Source organism: Rattus norvegicus, chromosome 17, assembly GCF_036323735.1.
Source record: "Rattus norvegicus strain BN/NHsdMcwi chromosome 17, GRCr8, whole genome shotgun sequence".
Lineage (NCBI taxonomy): Eukaryota > Metazoa > Chordata > Mammalia > Rodentia > Muridae > Rattus > Rattus norvegicus.
Genome location: NC_086035.1, coordinates 50,915,524 through 50,933,526, shown reverse-complemented (window position 1 = coordinate 50,933,526; position 18,003 = coordinate 50,915,524). Strand labels below are relative to the sequence as shown.

The 18,003-nt window shown below is 39.4% G+C and overlaps 1 protein-coding gene across 1 annotated transcript in view; it reads left to right on the top strand.

Annotated features, from left to right (window-relative positions):
- Window positions 1-10,397: 10,397 nt before the first annotated feature.
- Window positions 10,398-18,003, top strand: part of Vps41 (VPS41 subunit of HOPS complex) — a 164,398-nt gene continuing 156,792 nt past the window's right edge. The window contains exon 1 of the mRNA NM_001399318.1: window positions 10,398-10,435. Within this exon, the coding sequence (NP_001386247.1) occupies window positions 10,415-10,435 (21 nt within the window). The 5' untranslated portion in view covers window positions 10,398-10,414. The remainder of the gene's footprint in view (window positions 10,436-18,003) is intronic.

The following is an 18,003-nucleotide window of genomic DNA, read 5'->3' as shown; positions in this document are numbered from 1 at the left end:
AGAGAGAGAGAGAGAGAGAGAGAGAGAGAGAAGAGAGAGCGAGCCCGGGTTACTGAGAAAAGTAGGTTGCCATATTCACATTGCTCCTCATTTTGGATCATGGGACCACAAAGACTTACACAGTCTCTAAACCTAGAGGATAAATTGTTCAAGGGAAGGATGCTGTTACTAAGGTACATTGTTTTACTTAGTAACTTATCCTGTAATGCAATCAGCAGCTACATTTCTCTGTTTAAAAGTGTGAATTGTAGGGACTGGAGAAATGACCCTGTGGATATCAGCGCTTGCTGCTCTTGCAGACCAGTGCTCAATTCCCAGCACTCATATCAGGCAACTCACAACGAGCTGGAACTCCAGCTCCAGGGAATCCAACAGCCTCTACTGGTCTCAGAGAGCACCAGCACTCACGTGGACTTAACAGTCACATGTATGCACACCACATGCATTAAAAACATGTACACAAACATGTATATGCACATGTGTGCAAGCATGTGTGCATGTGTCCCCCCCACGAATAATCCTAAAATCTTTTTAATGTGTTAGGTGATCTTTAAAAATAATGTGTGTTCTTCCATATTTGAAGAATTAGCTCCTGTCTTCAATTAGGAAGCTTACACCCTTTCCCAGCCTGGACAGACCCCTCCTCCAGAAGAGTGGGGCCCTATTTTAACCACCCTGGCAGGTGGTGGCCTGGTTTTTAATTTCTTGAAACCTACAAATATACTCTCCACTTTGAAAGAGGCTCTTAGAGCTCAAAATGTATTTCTTTAGAAAGACTCACTGAAAGCATGAAGAAAAAAAAATCCTTCCACAAGCCATGTACTTAGGCAGTCTCTTTCAAGCACCACTTAATGGTGTTGAGCTGAACCATGGATCATAGTTTGAAGCCTGACGTGGCCACTCTCAGCTCTACAATCACTGCTACCCTAGGAGAGCGAGGGTTTGTGGCTCTGGGTTACATTCTATTATTGCCAAGGTTTAGGAAGGCAGAGGAAATAGAAAGGAAGAATATGTCTGTGAAGAGGAAGAAATCGGTGCAGGGGCTACAGTGAAATTGTAATAAAGGATGCTGTCGTCAGGAAGTGCTAGAGAACCAAAAGACCCTGCCCAAGGCCTTCTGTTACCATTCGAAAACAGACAGCATGCCTTAGAATTTTTCAGTGGGGGAAAGTGGAAGAAAAAAGGAGAAAAATGTAAACTAAGCAAAATAGCAATCATCTGTAGTGTCTCTGAATTTAGTCCAATACCCTCACGCTGTGCACTTAGCTTTCCGTAGGCTCCTCTCACCCTAGCTCAGCAGAACTGTCTCTTAATCTTTGGTACATGTTTTATGCTAACTCCAAGAGAGTGGTTAAATTAACAGCTACCATAGGTAGGCACACAAATATGTGTTGTAGAAAATATGCCTTTTGAACCATCATCTACATGGAATATATAATGATGATGTAGTATTAATAATTTGGCAAGTCAAGATTTTAGAAACATTTCATGTATGAAAGAGTCTGATATAGATTCCAGAACTAACCCATGGGAACTCTCAGACAAGCACTGAATTATTACAATTTTTGGCAGAAATCAGATGAAAGTCTACTCAGAAATCTCGCTGCAGTAAACGATGAGAATAAGCTTGTAAATACACTCAACTAGACACTACTGTTTGTCACTTGCATTGGTGTACATGATTGTTAGAGCTCAGGTTTGAGGCAAAGTCTAAGTGCTATCTTAGTATAGCTACCATGAAGCAAGGAACCAAACAAAAATCATTAGCTTTGCAAGAATATACATCCCACTTGACTGTTTACTCTGGTGGAAATTTGCTGGTTGAAATGGATGATGCCCTTCAGGTAACTCAAATCTTGCAGAGGCTCTTGTCTTGGGACTTTTGTTGAGGCCTCTTCTAAACAGAGGGGCACTATTCCAGGGTGAAATGACTTGTCTATAGACACATTAGAGGCATTGGCCAGGCAGCAATTTGTAGCACGGTGGCACTCAGAGAGCAGCTTATGGCTATATCCAACATTCCCTTCCAGGGATGACATTATTTTGAAATAGCTCCAGATCTGTAAAGACCACCACTAGCAGAGTCTATTTATTTTCTTCCATCCTGAGGCTAGCATCTAAGAGTCTCTGATAATATTTGCAAATTGTGAACCAAAGTGTGAACCAGGCAGGGTTTTCAGATTGTTAGAAATATAGAAGAACTGTAATTTATTTTTGTTTGTTAGAGGAAAGATTTCCAACTATTGTAAGAGGGGTAAACAATGGATTCCACTCTGAGAGTAAACTGTACCTCTTTAGGGGAGCATTATTTTGCAAAGCTACATGTAAGTCTTGGTTGCAAAGTGCTTTATGCTCATCCAGAACAGCAGTAGACTGTTAACTCAGCATCATGCCACTGAGGAGACAGGAGGAAATAGTTGTTTATGGCATGGTGGCTGGATTTTGGCATTAGCATTTGTCTGAAGGTGTTGTTCTTCGGACTCTTGACTCCAGATCAACTAGGAATGCAAACTCAAGGCTAAACTTCTTTTGATCTGGTTCCTGAACCATTTAATATAGCCAACATTTTTGAATTACAGTTTTTTCATGAACTTGAAAGTGCTTCTAAAATGGCTCTGGCTGTTGGTCTGGCTGACTGCTCATCTGAGACACAGGAATGTTGGGTAAAATCAGTTACTGGCTGAAGATTCAGTGAGCATCAGAAAGGTGAGTTCAGCCTTGATTATTGTTAGACCCAAGTGGGAATATACTAGGGGGGTGTGGAAGTAGGCAGTTATGACCAGCATCCAAAGAGCACAGAACATAGCCTATCTTTATCTAAACATAACTTTCCTTGATTCCTTGATGCTGGGAAATAAGATAGTTTCTTCTAAAGCCTACTAGAGAGACAATGCAAGGACTGAGAAGAGGAGAAAGCAAAGTTTGTATGTGTGTACACGTCAGGTACAATTCTTCGTGTGCACTGGAAAATGTATTTGAACTTGTTTCAACAAAAAGTTTCCTACAACATATGGCAGAAGATAAACATCAGAAAATAGTTTGGTCTCTATAACACTCAATTCCAACAATCTCAGGAAATGAATATTGATTAATAATGGGCATGGAACTAGAGTGTGAGCTTGGTGGGGGTATGTGTGGTGAGCCAGGGTTAATCTTGGTAGGGGTGGTTAGCCAGAATTGATCTTGGTATGGGTGGAGAGCCAGGGTATGAGCTTTGGTATGGGTAGTTAGCCAGGGTTGACCCTGGTATGGTATGAATATTGAGTCTGGGCATGGGTAGTAAGGAGAGAAGCCTTGGGAAAAAGGGAAAGGACACATGATTTAATAACAGACCTATATATAATAAATACTCAACACAGAATGTCTCTGTCATTAGACTTATGGGAGGAGAAAGGGTAGCACCTTCTTGTTTGAGGCAGAGTCTATAGAAACAGTGAGAGATGGGTACTAAAGGAAATGCTTAGAGAGAGCCTTGAGAGCATGCGGGGAGGAAACACTGCAGAAAGTATCCCAGAAGCTCATGGTCACCTCTTGGAGAAGTTATGGCCTTTGTTTTGGTTATGCCACAGAACTATTTCTCTCAAGTAATTGTCATTTGATCTGAATTAAAATGCAAGTACTACTCAAATTAGCCACAGTGAACTAGTTCCAGGAACCTCAGAATTTCTCAGGTTCTCAGATCCTCAAGTCCCTTATGGGAAACAGTATAGGCTTACGTCAAACCCACACACATCATCCTGTCAAATAGAAATCATCTTTTGCTTACTTATAATCCTAATGCAATGAAAATGCCTTGAAAACTGATGTAAATAATTTTCAGTGAGCTGTACATGAGCAATTGTTTTGTTTTGTTTCTTTTCTTTTGGAATATTATCTGAGACTGGTTGAATCTCTAGGTGCAGATCCTGAGTTGTACCACGAAGGAGTCTGATAAAGTTCACCTAAGGGCACTGGCCTGGCTTCACTTCCAGTCTAACCTCACCCACTTCCTCATTTTCTGAATTTACTTCTTTTTGTTGCTCTCCTTTAGTTGTGTACAATTAGAAGGGCTACAGCCTGAGTAGTGGTGGTCAAATCAGGATTTTTGTGATGAAAGTTTCATTTTACTGTGATAAGAGTGGCACTTGTGACAGCTGAGATTCCCGTTGGTCACATTCCAGCCTTGTAAGAGCAATAAATGATAGGAGGCAATGGAAAGACAACACATAAAAATAAAGCCCTGTGCTGGTTAAATTTCATTTTCATGGTAAACTACTGTTTAGTCAAGGTCCAAAATATTTGAACTAAGTAATGGTGTTTCTTCCTTTAATTCCTTTCACAGTGACAGCAATATGCCTTGTTATGTTCATATCATCTGCGGAGTTGGCTGTATTGTGATTAAATAGCAACCAGACTATCAATGGTTCATACTATTATTTTTTTAAATAAGAGTATTTTATTCTTATTAATATTAGCTTATGAATATTAGTCAGTACCATTTTAGAGAATGCTTGTTGTTTTCAGTTCGTACAGCAAATCCTCGGTGCTTCCTCCATCCTTCCTCTTCTTGCAGAACTGTGTTAGTTTGCCTTTATGTCTGAAGGGCTCAATATATAAGAGAGCGAAGCTGGGCTCATCTACAAGCATATTTTGACCTAAGATCCTACTGAAAAGCAGACCTTGTTTTGTAAATAGTATTTGGATTTAGTGGCAGGATGTGTCGAGTACTTGGTTTCAAAATTTTGATTGAAAATGAAAGAGTTTTATTATATAATACAGTTTCCTGGCACAGTCAAACACCTGGATTCAGGACAGATTGAATTCATGCTTTAAAAAAAATTGTTTTGTGCTCTTCTGTCAAAAACGTGGAAGCATTTCCGTAAGTGGGTTGCAGACACACAGCCTATGTCATAATCCTTTCAAACAGATGGTCCAAAAATACCTGATAGAAAGACACACAGTTGGAATCCCATGCTTACTTTACATCTTAATTTTCCAAAGTTGTATCACCTAAAACTTGTTTCCTCTAGTGTTCAAAATATCATTTTAACATGTAGTTTGAGACGATCTTAAGTATTGCCTATCAGTACACATCAGTATTTAATGAGTCTTTAAGAGACTTTTTGTAGTATTTACAAAAAGAAATGTTGTGATAACTTAAAAGGCATCAGTGGTCAGGCGATATCCTTTCAACACATGTTCTTAAGGAAATATTTACCAACTGGACAAGAGCAATGCTGTGTTTTAGCTATACTTAAAACACAGGACAAAAAGAATGTTTATCATGATTAGGATTTTCTCATAGAACAAAGCTATAATAAGCACCACTTAATGAATATTTTAGGATATAGTATTAATTCAAAGTGAGTTTTAAACAGGACTCAGTGAAGAAAACATGACAAAATTTGATTACATGTTTTTATTAGAAAACAAATCTTTAAATACAGAGAAAGCAGGATTGGGGGATGGCTGAGGGAGAGGGCATACAGAATACAAAGATGTATTCGGCCATGGCAGCCTGAATTGAGGAGTTACTAATAGCTCTTAAATTGTATGTCATGTACAGATTTTAACTTTCCAATTACATGTATGAACATATGTTTATAATTAAAAAGAATTATTTTAAAATTCTAATGGGTTTACTCATTTCTGTCCCATGGATAAGTGCCTTCTGAAAACCCAAGTGGTGAAGGCATAGTTGACCACTAGCCTGGTGCTTTCAAATATTCTATAGAATATTCTAAGAATGAGGATCCAATGAGAGGCATTAGGGGGGGTGGATGTCCTTTAGAGGAGGCAGTGAAAACTTGGTCCCCTTTTTTCATCCTTTTGCTTTTAGACCATGGAATGTTTTTATTTTCACTCCCACTGTGGACTCTGCCTTTTCTCAGAGAAGGGGAAGCAGGGGAGGGGTGACACACACAGACACACACAGACACACAGACACACACACACACACACACACACACACACAGACACACACACACACACACACACTGGATTAAATGTCCCAAATTGTGAGCTAAAATAAATCTTTTCTCTTTATAAATTGAGTATCTCAGGATTTAAAAAAAAAAGTCATAAAAACTAGAGGCAGGAGTCACCAGTTGACATTTCTGGTCAGTTGTGTATTTAAATAATGTTCCTCATAGTAGAAGACAAAGGTTTCAGTGGGTTCCATTTTGTAAAAACTAAAATGTGAAAGAAATCAAGGTTTATTCTTCATTAAAGATAACATCAATATTATTCTAGCCATTCTTTCCTGGGAAAGTTAACTAAGGAAAGGCTAGGACGCTACTTGAAGCAAGTAGTGTAATGTGCTGTGAGTTTGATTGTCGTTTCATCCTGAAGATTTTAGACGAACAAGGTAGCAGTCTAATGCCTAATATCATCTTCTCCCTAAAATAAATTGAGCAGAAAATACATAAACACCTTGAGGGGAAGGCCAGAGTAACAAGACATAAGCTCAGGACTGGGGAGGTTTCTTGAAACTGCCACTTTGTCAGAAAGTCTAAGAGGCTGATGTTTTCTTAAGGTCACCTTCTCACTTGGAGGAGTTCTCCTCGCTAAGCTTAGAAGCATTATCTCACGAGTGTCAACATTGAAGCCACTGTATTGTTTAAAATGAGATAAGGATATTATGAATAGAATGGGTATCATAAGTTACTAAGTTACTATATTGTTTCAAACCTGTTGAGACAACAAGTGACTGTAGAGACAGATCTTTCAAGTCAGCAAACCACTCTGTAAATAGACAAGCTGAGGTCAGGTCTCTAATACCAAGTAACAAGTTTCAAGTCTTATATAGGGATACCGCCTTGCTTAACAGAGTTTCCCCTCCCATAGCTTGAAGGGAGAGGGTGAACAAACAATGTGTATTAAAATGTATGTGATCTGGTATAGAATTAAGGACTGTTAGGCCAATCACTTTTCAAGCTTCAACCTATGTCTGTATAATCTGAGGTCATTATTGCAATTCAATTATTGTCCAGTAAGTCACTCAAAAGGACTTACTGAATAATTGGAGTTCGGTTCTAATGATAATAATAATTCTAATAATTCAGTTCTAATGAGGTCCCAGGTGGTCTGTGGAGAGTCCTTTGAGTAGCAAGAAGAAGTGCTAGGACCTTTCAGATAAGGGAACCTGAAGCTCCCACAGGAGAAAACTTGGAGTTCAGAGGTTTTTATGCCAATTTTATTCTGCCTAGTAGCCCAGAATGAGCCTAGCCTGTAGTAGGTTTAAAGTTTGTATGCTTGGGCCGCTTCACTTCCCTCGTGCCCAGTGGATCCCCTGCTCACTGTATTTGAATGTAGTGATGATGGCAGATGTGGCGAGCACTGTCTGAGGGCTCTCAGGGATTGAGTGAGTAGAGAAGAATGTGTGGCTAACTTCAGCTGCTTCTTCAATCTATCACACAGCTACCCCTTTGAGAAAGAAAACAGCTCAACCATTCTTCATTCCACAAAATTGAAAGTCCACCGTGGGCCAGAACTAGTAAATGGGCTTCCGGCTTTGCTTGCCTAGGCTCGTGTTGCTAGGTTCTTCATTAAAATGTTTCCAGGAGCAGAACTCGTGGAGTGGATGAAAGGGTGTGCCCTTCAGAGAATCTTTAGAGAGCGCTCTTTCAACATACAAAACTACAGCTCTATCCAGCTGCTGGAAAAATAAACACGGACAGACAGACAGACAGACAGGCAGGCAGGCAGACAGGCAGGCAGGCAGGCAGGCAGATAGGGAGACAGGAAAATCAGCAATGAAATTAGAGTTGCAGCCCTGGCTGATTTGAGTTTTCCGAAGAACTTTTGCTTCTAATTTTGAAATTATCACCTTATTATTTATTGTTTAGTGTACATGTATCTGTGTGTCTATGTGTGAGCATGACATATATTCATATGTGTGTGTTCAGGCTGACTCCTGAAGATGGTGACCGCAAGCACTCTTAACCACTGGTCCATATCTTCATCCTTCAGAGGACGTTTTCAAGGAAGACTTTCAACGGCAGGTAACGTTAAGAAGAATCCCGCCTAAAAAGAAAGAAGGACTGTGAAGTCATCAAAATTTGAGGGCTGCACATGGTGACCCATGCCTTTAATCGCAGCACTTGGGAGGCTATGAGTTGTAAGTCCAAGGGGAGCCTGGTCTATATATGGAGATCTAAGCTTGCCAGGGTTGTATAGTAAGACCTGGTCTCAAAAAACTGAACAACAAAATCAAAAAATTTGAAGTGGATGGAGTGGATCACATACTGTTGTCCAGAACAAACCTTCATTTGAGAGTGGTGACTTTCCCAGCTAGGTATGACTGATTCTTATCAAAATTAAAATGAACAGTAAAACAAGGAGAAAATCATGGTTATAATCATGCTTTTGTCTTCCTCTTTCTTGACTGTGTCTGATCGAAATGGGAGACTGCCAGTCTGAAGAGGATGCAGTCTCAATGGCTTCTGTAGATCCAGTTCACAGTGGAAAAAGGGAAAATGATGGCTTGTAAAAGAAAATCAGAGGAACAGAAGGTTTAGGCTTCTTCTATTTCCCATGGAAATTAAACTTACGGCTCGCTATGCATCTGCTATCAGAGGCATATTGCCTAGCACTGACTTCTGAGTCAAACAGTATTCATCTTCATCTGCTTGTAAACGACCACAACGGGGCTTGCTGACGACTGACATTCTTTCATAGGAGGAAGTAGGGAGAGCCACTGGACCTCACCTGAGTATCCAACCTCAGATCTCAGCCAGTATCATGCCACTTTGTCCTATTTGCATATGCCTTCATAGTTTCTGTAAGAGATTAGAGTACATAGGCTATGGGAAAACAAGGAAAAGAAACTCCATCTTTTGTTATGGGAAGGTGAAAACTTTGCACCGCAGTTGCTTTGGGTCCACTGGTGCTCCAGGCAGTAACCCTTCAGCCATGCTCTGTAAACTCAAGAAACTTATGGTTTCCTAGGTGAGCTTGATGGATCTGAAGTGTGGTTGGTCATTGGTACCTTAGAAAGAAGGAGGTAGACTCTTTAGGCTCCTGCCGATTAAAAAAACTGCTCACAACAAGGTCTTTCTGTAGCTTGAAGTCCGTCATGAATGTTGTTTGGGCCTGGGCTGCTTAATAACATATAAAAAACTCTTCGATCAAACATGACCTAGGACCCTTGGTTGTGGGTGTCCAAATTAGGTGAATGATGAGCAGGCTGAAAGAGGGGCCCCAGCAAGAACTGGAGACTATTTAGGCCTTTGGGAGAAGACAAATGTCTGAAAGATGACATCATCATGGTTTCTGGGTCACTTTGGATCATGAGATGAGATAGCATCATCTAGACACTAAGGAAAATGCATAGTACTAAGTATGTGACTTCCTACTAGGCTCGAGTCAGTGTGTGCCACAGGGAAGGAAGGGGTACTGAGGCATCTGCCACAATCTGCCAACTGTGCTGCCCTCTCTGCCTAGCTGCCTAGGACACTAAACAGACAACGGTTATCCGTGAACAAGACGAGTGGATTCCCACAGAATAAGAAAGACAGTTTATTTTGTCCAGAAACATAGGGTAGGTCAAATTTTCTTAAGGATGTTTTTCAGATTTTACAAATGACAAACTTACATTTTATCTTGACGATCACCAATGTAAGTTTAGCAAGCAATTAAACACTAGAGATTTATAAGATTCACTATTTATATGTCCGTCGCTATTTTTTCTCTCCTAGTGGGCCAGCTTTGATTCTCAACAGCTATATGGCAGCTCTCAAATATCTGTATCTCTAATTCCAGGGAATCTGATATGCTCTTCCGGTCTCTGAGGACACGAAGTTCGTAAGTGCGCACAGACATACATGCAGACAAAATATCTGTACAAATAAAATTAAATTTTAAATTAAAATGAAAGATGTCAATATAATGTACCAAGATACTAAATCTTTGCAGGTATACACATTATTTTCTTACCGTACACTGTAAACATTCTTTTGTAGTCACTATCACTTTAAAAAGGGAGCGGGCAAGCACAGCAGCATATCAGACTCAAGAACATTTGATACGGTAGTCTTAGGCTTCGGAAAGGGATGGATTCTAAACCTAGGCTTCAAGTGTAAGTTTAGTGAGGTCCCTGAGTTACTATCCTTTCCCTGTTAATAGAGAGAACAGTAGAGATTGCAGAGAGGACTAAACGAGATAATTCATACTTTTACTGTAATCCAGAGCCTGAAATAGAAAGTGCTTAATGCTACATAACAACAGAACGTGGACCAACAACAAAATAAATATCTAGCCTTAACTATAGATATATTGGAGCCTTTTAAACATGACTCTGTTGAGAAAAAAAAGAGAGAGAGCTGGCTAAGAAACCAGACTGGTGTGTGGGTAAAACTACATTTCCCAGTAGGCTCTGGCCCAGGGACTAGTTTCTCCTATTTCCGGGTATGTCATGTGACTCTCAGACTGAGCTATGGCGGAAGCAGAGGAGCAGGTAAACGCTGGCAGAACTAGTTTGGGGCAGCCGGGACATGGAGACCCGAGTGAGGGGTTCTGGGACGCTGAGTACTAGGAACGTGGCAGCTCTGGCCGGGCGAGTTGGGGCGGCCCTTCTTGGCGCGGATAGCGCCTTGCACACCCGCATCATCCTAGCCGGCCTTGCCTGGGCTCAGCCTTTCTGAGGCTTTCATGTTAAATGGAATTTTTCAAAGAAAGCAAGTCAAGAGTGGACTGCTATGCAAGGCTTTAAGGATTATTCCTGTTGCTGGCAAGACTTGGATGGCAACGTCCATCTGTAGCTCAGAAGTGACACTGGGGTGCTGAGTAGAAATTATTGCCTTGTTTTCATACAGATTTTCTGATAGCCACACATACAGGGCGAAAGACAAAATTAAATGAAACTGACAAAATAGAACACTAAGGCCAGAACTTGGAAGAGATCCCCATAAGTATATGTATATAGGTATATATATGTGTGTATATATGTATACATATACATATGTGTATATGCATATAACATATTTCCCCCCCATATATTAAATGGCCTGCCTGCCAGTTTCTGTGATGTCCCTTAAGACATATATGGTGATGAGCTCTTTACTGTCCCAAGAGACATTTACTTGTGTACTTTTTACTGTTCACATCTGTGCTTTATTTCGAGTATGCCAAAGTTAAGTGATTTGACAAGGAAAAATTTGGGTTTTGTTATTGCATTGACAGGAGCCTCTTACCATCATTTATGCAAACTGTCTTTTGCAGTGCAGGTCCAAGGAAAAGAGAAATTGCCTTCACAGCAGACCTTGCTTAGTTTGACTACTGCAAGACAGCTTTTAATATTGAGCATTTCCATTTCACATTGAAATATAGTTGTGGTTTTGTAGTAAAGAAAAGTCCAAGTTAGGCTTTTAGATTAGATCCAGTGTGATATATGGAGTAGCCCTTATATTCCCACTCATTGTTGAAGAGGAATTTGCTAAGGCGGTCTGATGTTAAAATGTAGAAAATCAGACAGATAACATGATTCATCGTTGTGCAGTGCTTTCGAGTTTAAAAAGATCCTTACACATGGCATTTGGTCTTTCCAAAAGAATTCTGTGAGGGAAATATTTATTCTGATTTGGATGTCATATAAAACCTCCATGTCGCAAATCCTCTCGTTCCAAACTGTGGTAAAACAGTGCCCATATTGCAATTACCCTTAAGGCCTTGAACAGCTACCCCTTCCTCTGTTCTGTGACTTCATTTGCTGCTGTGGTCTTCTTCCCTTACACCAGCCATTCTGTGTCACACGGCCTTTCTTGCGTTCTGTAAATGGGCCAGACATGTTCCCATTGCAGAGCCTTTGCTCACGCTGGTCCTTTTCATGATCTCTGATATCTGCAAGGCCTTCTCCCTTGCTTTCCTCAAGTTTCTGTAGATTTGTGCTTTCCAATTGCTGCTCCCTGCTCACTCTTTGAAACCACCTTCTGATATAATTCTGCATAATACTTATTTCTTAAACTTTTTATTTCTCTTTGCATATTCTCAATTTTCCATGCCACATGATAAGAATTTATTCAGTACTGATGGCTGATATTGGGATATTGCTTGGTACTTAATATATTAAATGATTGAATTTTACAGAAAAATGTATTGAAATGCAGTCAATTTGAACTGTCTCATGCTTACATCTATGTTTTAGTGTCACGTCTCCAAAGCTCATGTTTTCTTCACTACACTACTTTGCTTCTTAAAGTATGCTGAAGAACCTAAGTTTAAATATTATATATGAATATACATATGAAATATATATATATGTGAAATATACATATACTTTATGATGTGGAGTTAGCCCTTATTTCAGTGGTTTTCCATTTAGCCCTTATTTCTGCTGTAATGTTTTAACAGCTGATGTACTATTGGAAAAAGCATTTCTTTCCCATTAGTATCAATGTAGCCTTAAGAAAGACCAGTAGTCTACTGTTTGCTGCAGAATGAAGCAAACATTCATAAATTGTCTTTTCATAAAAATTCATGAAAATTAATATTTGGAAAAGTATAAATAAATAATATTCATATCTTAGTTTAAACATGAGCAGGTTTTTCTTTTTTTTTTTTTTCTGGATTGGTGCTGCTAATATTTTGGCACCTTGAATATTATTTGGAAACCATGACATCTTTTTTTCTCCCTTCTGAGTACGTTAGCGGTTGACATGTGTATTAAATGAACTACCATGACAAATTATAGAGGGAGGCAAAGCATTTTCTTGGTACCATGTCTTGTAAATGCAAAATTCCTCCCAAGAGGAATAGCACAAAATTAAGCCCATTGTCTTCTCTTTCCTGATCGTTGTGTTCTTTGATGATTGTTTCTACTTTAACTTTATGAACAGCCCAAACGGTGACATCTGCATTGAGTTAACATACTATACATTTTTTTTGCAGTTTAAAGCTAAAACACTGTTTGAGTAGAGATAAACAGATGTCTTTAAGTCATAATGAAAACCTTGATTTTGCTGAATATAGAAAAAGTACTTTGTAAACGTAACATTTGTGTTTTATAGTTCACAGAAAGCTAATAGCCTCAATTCTGCCTGGAATTCTTGTAACCAGCAGTTTTGCTTAGTTCTGGAACGATTTATAGGTGGCTTTCATAGTCACAGATGCCCAACAGTGTTTGTCCCGACCTCTCATGAATAACACTCTGCTTGAAGTCTGGTTGGTGGTTTATTTGTCTCCTACGGATTGCTGAGTCCTCAGAATGAGGACTATAGCTTACTCATGTCTGTATCTCCCCAGGAGCTAGTAGTTTTCAAACCCAAAGTGAATTTAATAGAAAGAGAACACTCGTAATTGTCACATTGTGAATTCTCTTCAGTATAGCTTGTGTGTATCATTGTATCATATTTAAAATGTCGGGATGTTAGTAATTCACGTGTAATATGAGTCACCTTCTCCACACTTCTTTCTCTTAGCCTCCACCCACTCTACTCAGCCACAAAATTAACCATTTGGTCCTTGGCCGGATGAGACAGTTTTTGTTTTGATTTCCACTGCTGCATCTTAAAAATTAGGGGAATTTCATCCTTATTGTAGGTTATCAGATGGTACAGTCCATGCCTATGAATAGCTCCACGTGTATAAAATAAAAATTCGGTCTGTCTGTATTTCAGTGCCTCTGTTTTTTTTCTTTTAAATTTATTCTCTAAGACTTATTGTTATGAAATCTATTGAAGTGGTTATGGGGAAATAGAGTATAAATAGGACAAAGATTAATTATCCATATCCAGGTTTGGCTGGGGCAACCAAAGCTGGGCTGTAAAAGAAAGTGAATGTTTAAAAATAGCCAGTGCTTTTCAAGTTTAAGTCTCAGGTTGGTACCATGGACTTAGAGCCATGACAGCGAAACTCACGTTGAAGCAGCAGGACACCTGCCTTGAGTCCGCTGCCTAGGCTGTCACCATTGAGTTCCATTGTAATTAGAGATCCTACTTAAAGCTGGAAACCATTAGGATCCCTGTGGAATTGCGCCAGGGCTAAGCAGAAGGAACACCCTAAGGAAAATCTCATTGGAGATCACAAACTGAGGACCGGGAGACCACCACTGGTCCATTGAGGTTGTCAGTAATCAGTCTGATCTGTGCCTTGGGAAGAAATTCTAGGTGGCAGCTGTCGAATATCCCAGGGCTGACACAGAGCATTAGGGGAAGTTCTTCAGGTGGATGCTTTGAGTTTGGGGGATAGGTTTGGAAAAGAAAGGTAAATTGCTGAGTTTATTGTTAAGCTTGGGGCTTAGGTTTGCGTGGCTATTTCATTTGTGTCAGTGGATATCTGCTGGCTCATCACCTCTGCTTCAGCCAAACAAACCAGCCCCCAAACCAACCAACCAAACAAGCAAAAAATAAAACTCACCTTTCCCCTAGGTTTTGGTTGGACATGAAGTTCCCCGGTTCAGTGATTTTTTTAAGTATATTATTATATTATTCAGTGGAATTAAGTGCATTCAGAGTGCTGTGCATCCACTTATCTCAGGAGCTTTTTACATACTGATAGCTCCTCGTTCCCACATTGCTCTGAAAATCTCTATTTCACTTCTATCCTACATGTAGAAAGCCACGCAGTATTCGTGGAGTGTTTTGGTGAGGTTGACTTACATTATACACAGAACAATATAGGCCTAGCTTACATTCTTGGGGGATTCAAATATGAGATTTCTTGAGACTAAAAATGTTGAAAACCATGCAGTTTTTAACAGTAACTTTTCTCATGGTTCAGTCCTGTTCCTTGGGTTTGCATTTTTATGCCTTTTATTTACTTCTCTGTAGAAGGGTTGGTCAAAGAATGAAGCTAAGAAACTGCTGGGCTCATACCTGATGTTTATCATGGACAGAAGTGTAGATGTGTTCAGGTAGTTGGTGCTAATGCTGACCGGAGGTCTTAATGAAGTCCTGGAGCACATTTTCAGCTTTTGCCAACTGGAGGAAACTGCACCGCCCAAGTTATCCCTGAGATCTCCAAGCCTTGAGGCCTCAAGTTCTGGCACTGCATTCTTTCTGGTGTGGAGAAGTGTGAAATTGGATTTTAAGGATCTGGATCAGCTCTGTTGGTTGGTGGTGTACATTGTTTTAATGAGGCACATGAGTGGACACTCCCCCATTTACCAAGTATGTATATTTGAGTTCTTAGTTCAGTATAATTTTTCTGGAAGAGTAACCAAATACATTTTTAGCACTCTAGATACAGGATATGTTTTAACACTCAAGATGTGGGAAATCAGAATCTAGACAGAGGTTTTTGGCATGGGTATCACAGTCTTGTTTTGCTAGTGCTATTTAATATTCAAGGAACCTCAGAGATCAGAGACATTTTAGAAACCTCTAAATTCAGTCTCTGTACCTGGCCTAAGAGGTTAGAGATGAACAAATGCTGTATTAGAGGCATACAGACAAGGAAACATTTAGTATTATGAGTGGTATATAGTAGATGGTTAGTAATGAAGTCAGAATAGTAACTATAAAGTCAGTTTGTACAGTATATTTAAGGTATACAGCATGATGTAAATATTGGTTACCTTAGTGAAACATGAAGATACTTATCCCTTCTTGAAATTGTCCATCTCTCCTATAACTATAATCTGCTCTCTGGTGAGAATCCTTACAATTCATGGAGTATATCCTTAGCAGCTGTGGCCTTTAATTTGTACCTGAGCTCATTAGAACACTTATTCCTATATTCTGTCGCTTTGTGTCTGGTGACCCACATATACCCCTGTATTTAGAAACCTGCTTTATTATGTTTGCATATTTGACATTTCCCTCTTTACTATTGCACATACAAGTATAAACAGGACCTTTACGGATCTCCTCACCCTTGTCTTTCTGGTAAAAGCCATCCCACACTTATCTGAAGTGATAGTGTTTTTGATTAACCTTTTTTATGATTAGAGATTCTGTGAACCTTTCACGTACCTGTTGTCCATTTTTTTAGTGTCTTTGAATAAAAATGTCAATTAGGGTCTGTTTCTAATTAGGTAAGTTGCTGTTGAGTTGTGTGAATTCTTTGCAAGCTTGGAAAGTTAGCCCTTAGTGAGGTATGTGGCTGACAGATATTCTTTTCTAACATATAAGCTGCCTTTGTATATTATTTGCTTTGTGATGCAGAAGATTTTAGTTTAATGCAGAGCCATTTATTTATTTGTTTATCTGTAGTCTGTTTTTTGTGTGATAGCCAAGAAATCAGTGCCAAGGCTAAAGTCAAGTAAGGTTCTATATGGAGCTTCAGGATTTTGTGGCTTAACTTTGGGTTTTTGTCCATTTTGAGTTGATTTTATTCTTTTACATGTAGAGACCTACTTTCTTTTAGCCTCATTATAAATGACAGGTCCTTTCCCATTGTGTTTTGTTATGTAGCATACTTGTGGAAAATTAGTACTGCTTACTTGGATTATTTCTGTCCTCTATTCTGTTAGACTAGTGACTTCATTTTAAAAGTGGAATGTGTAGAAGAAATATATGAAGATTGTAAATAGACTAAAACCAGGAATTGAATGGCTAGTGCAGAGGAGAAATGGCCTAGAAGAGTAGGTGGGATACATGCTATAAACTGGACAACCAATGGCCAATGGTAGGAAAGTTAGTTTTCTTTTCCCTTTTTGTGTGGATTGCAGATAAACAGTTGTTTTAGAAGATTGCAACTTCAAAACTAATGAGAGTTCTAAGATTCTGAGTCACACTGACTAAAATAAACTGTACAACCATTCAGAAAAGATTTTATGCTTTACTCATATTAAGGACACATATACAGTAAAAGTCTTGAAAGTAACATCTCTCTTTTTCTTTTTGTTTTTCTTTTCTTTCTGTTTTCCTTCATTTTTTCTTGGCTATTTTCTTTATCTACATTTCAAATATTCCGGTTACCCCTCTGGACACTCTCTATCCCATCCTCCAAGCCCCTGCATCCATGAGGGCACTCCCCCACCCACCCAGTCCTGCTCTTCAAGGACAAGGGCAATATTTTCCTTAAGCTTCCTCTAGGAGTTATCTGCCTTCTCCAAGCTTTTATTGTTTTTCGACATATAAAATGATGCTGTTTTTGAGCATCAAATTTACATTTATGTTGCTATCTGTCTTGAATTAAGTATAATATGCATCTGACTCTCTGTAAAATGTTCAGTCTAGAATGTTCCCACTTCTTTTGTTGTTCTCTTTGTTTATCTCATGGATTGTAAAACGCTTACATTCAGTGTCAGCATATTAGTTGGAACTTTTTATTGCTATTGATATCTATAAGTACGTTAAGTAAATCTTCATTTTGCTGACCTCTTTGAGGATGCGTGGCATCAGCAGATTCTTCCTTTCAGTGGACAGGTGAGAGATTAGCGGAGTCAAGTCCATTTTTTTCTTTTTGCTTTGTTTCTTCCAGAGCAGCAAGATTCATTGTACAGCAAAAAGGGAACTGTTGTAAGTGGAGGAATCTGTCTTAGAGTTACTGGTTTATTAAAGGGTTTATATTGTGTCTGATAAGTACCACTGGAGGGAGATTCTTTTTGACAAGAACTGTTCTAGAGCTGGGGATGTGGCTTAGGTGTAGAGTTCTGGTCTAGCATACGCAGATCCTTCAGTTCAGTCTCAAGCACTAGATAAAAACCAGCTGTGGTGCCTTGAAATACCAGCACACAGGATATAGAGGAAGATGATTAGAAATTCAAGGTCCTTGTGAGCTACTTAGAGCGTTCAAGGCCAGCCTGGCAACCATGAGAACCTGTTTCAACAAACACACACAAGCTAGCCACCCCCATCCTACCAATCCCTCTCCAAACTTTTAGCAAAACAGTAATTTTGGCTCATGAACATAAGAGATTTCAGTATAAAAACTGGCTCATTTCATGTGGTTTCTTTTTCCCCTGTACTCTCAGGGAAGTTTTGCCAGATGGATTTCCATTAGTGTCATATCCTAGTGTCATTTGTCATTGTCCAACTCCCCCCCCCCCTTCCAGGACAGCCAGGTGTGAAGTTGTAAAGGAGTATTTAAGTTGCAGATGACGTTTCCAGAAAAGCTGGTGGGGTATGGGATACAGTGACTTTC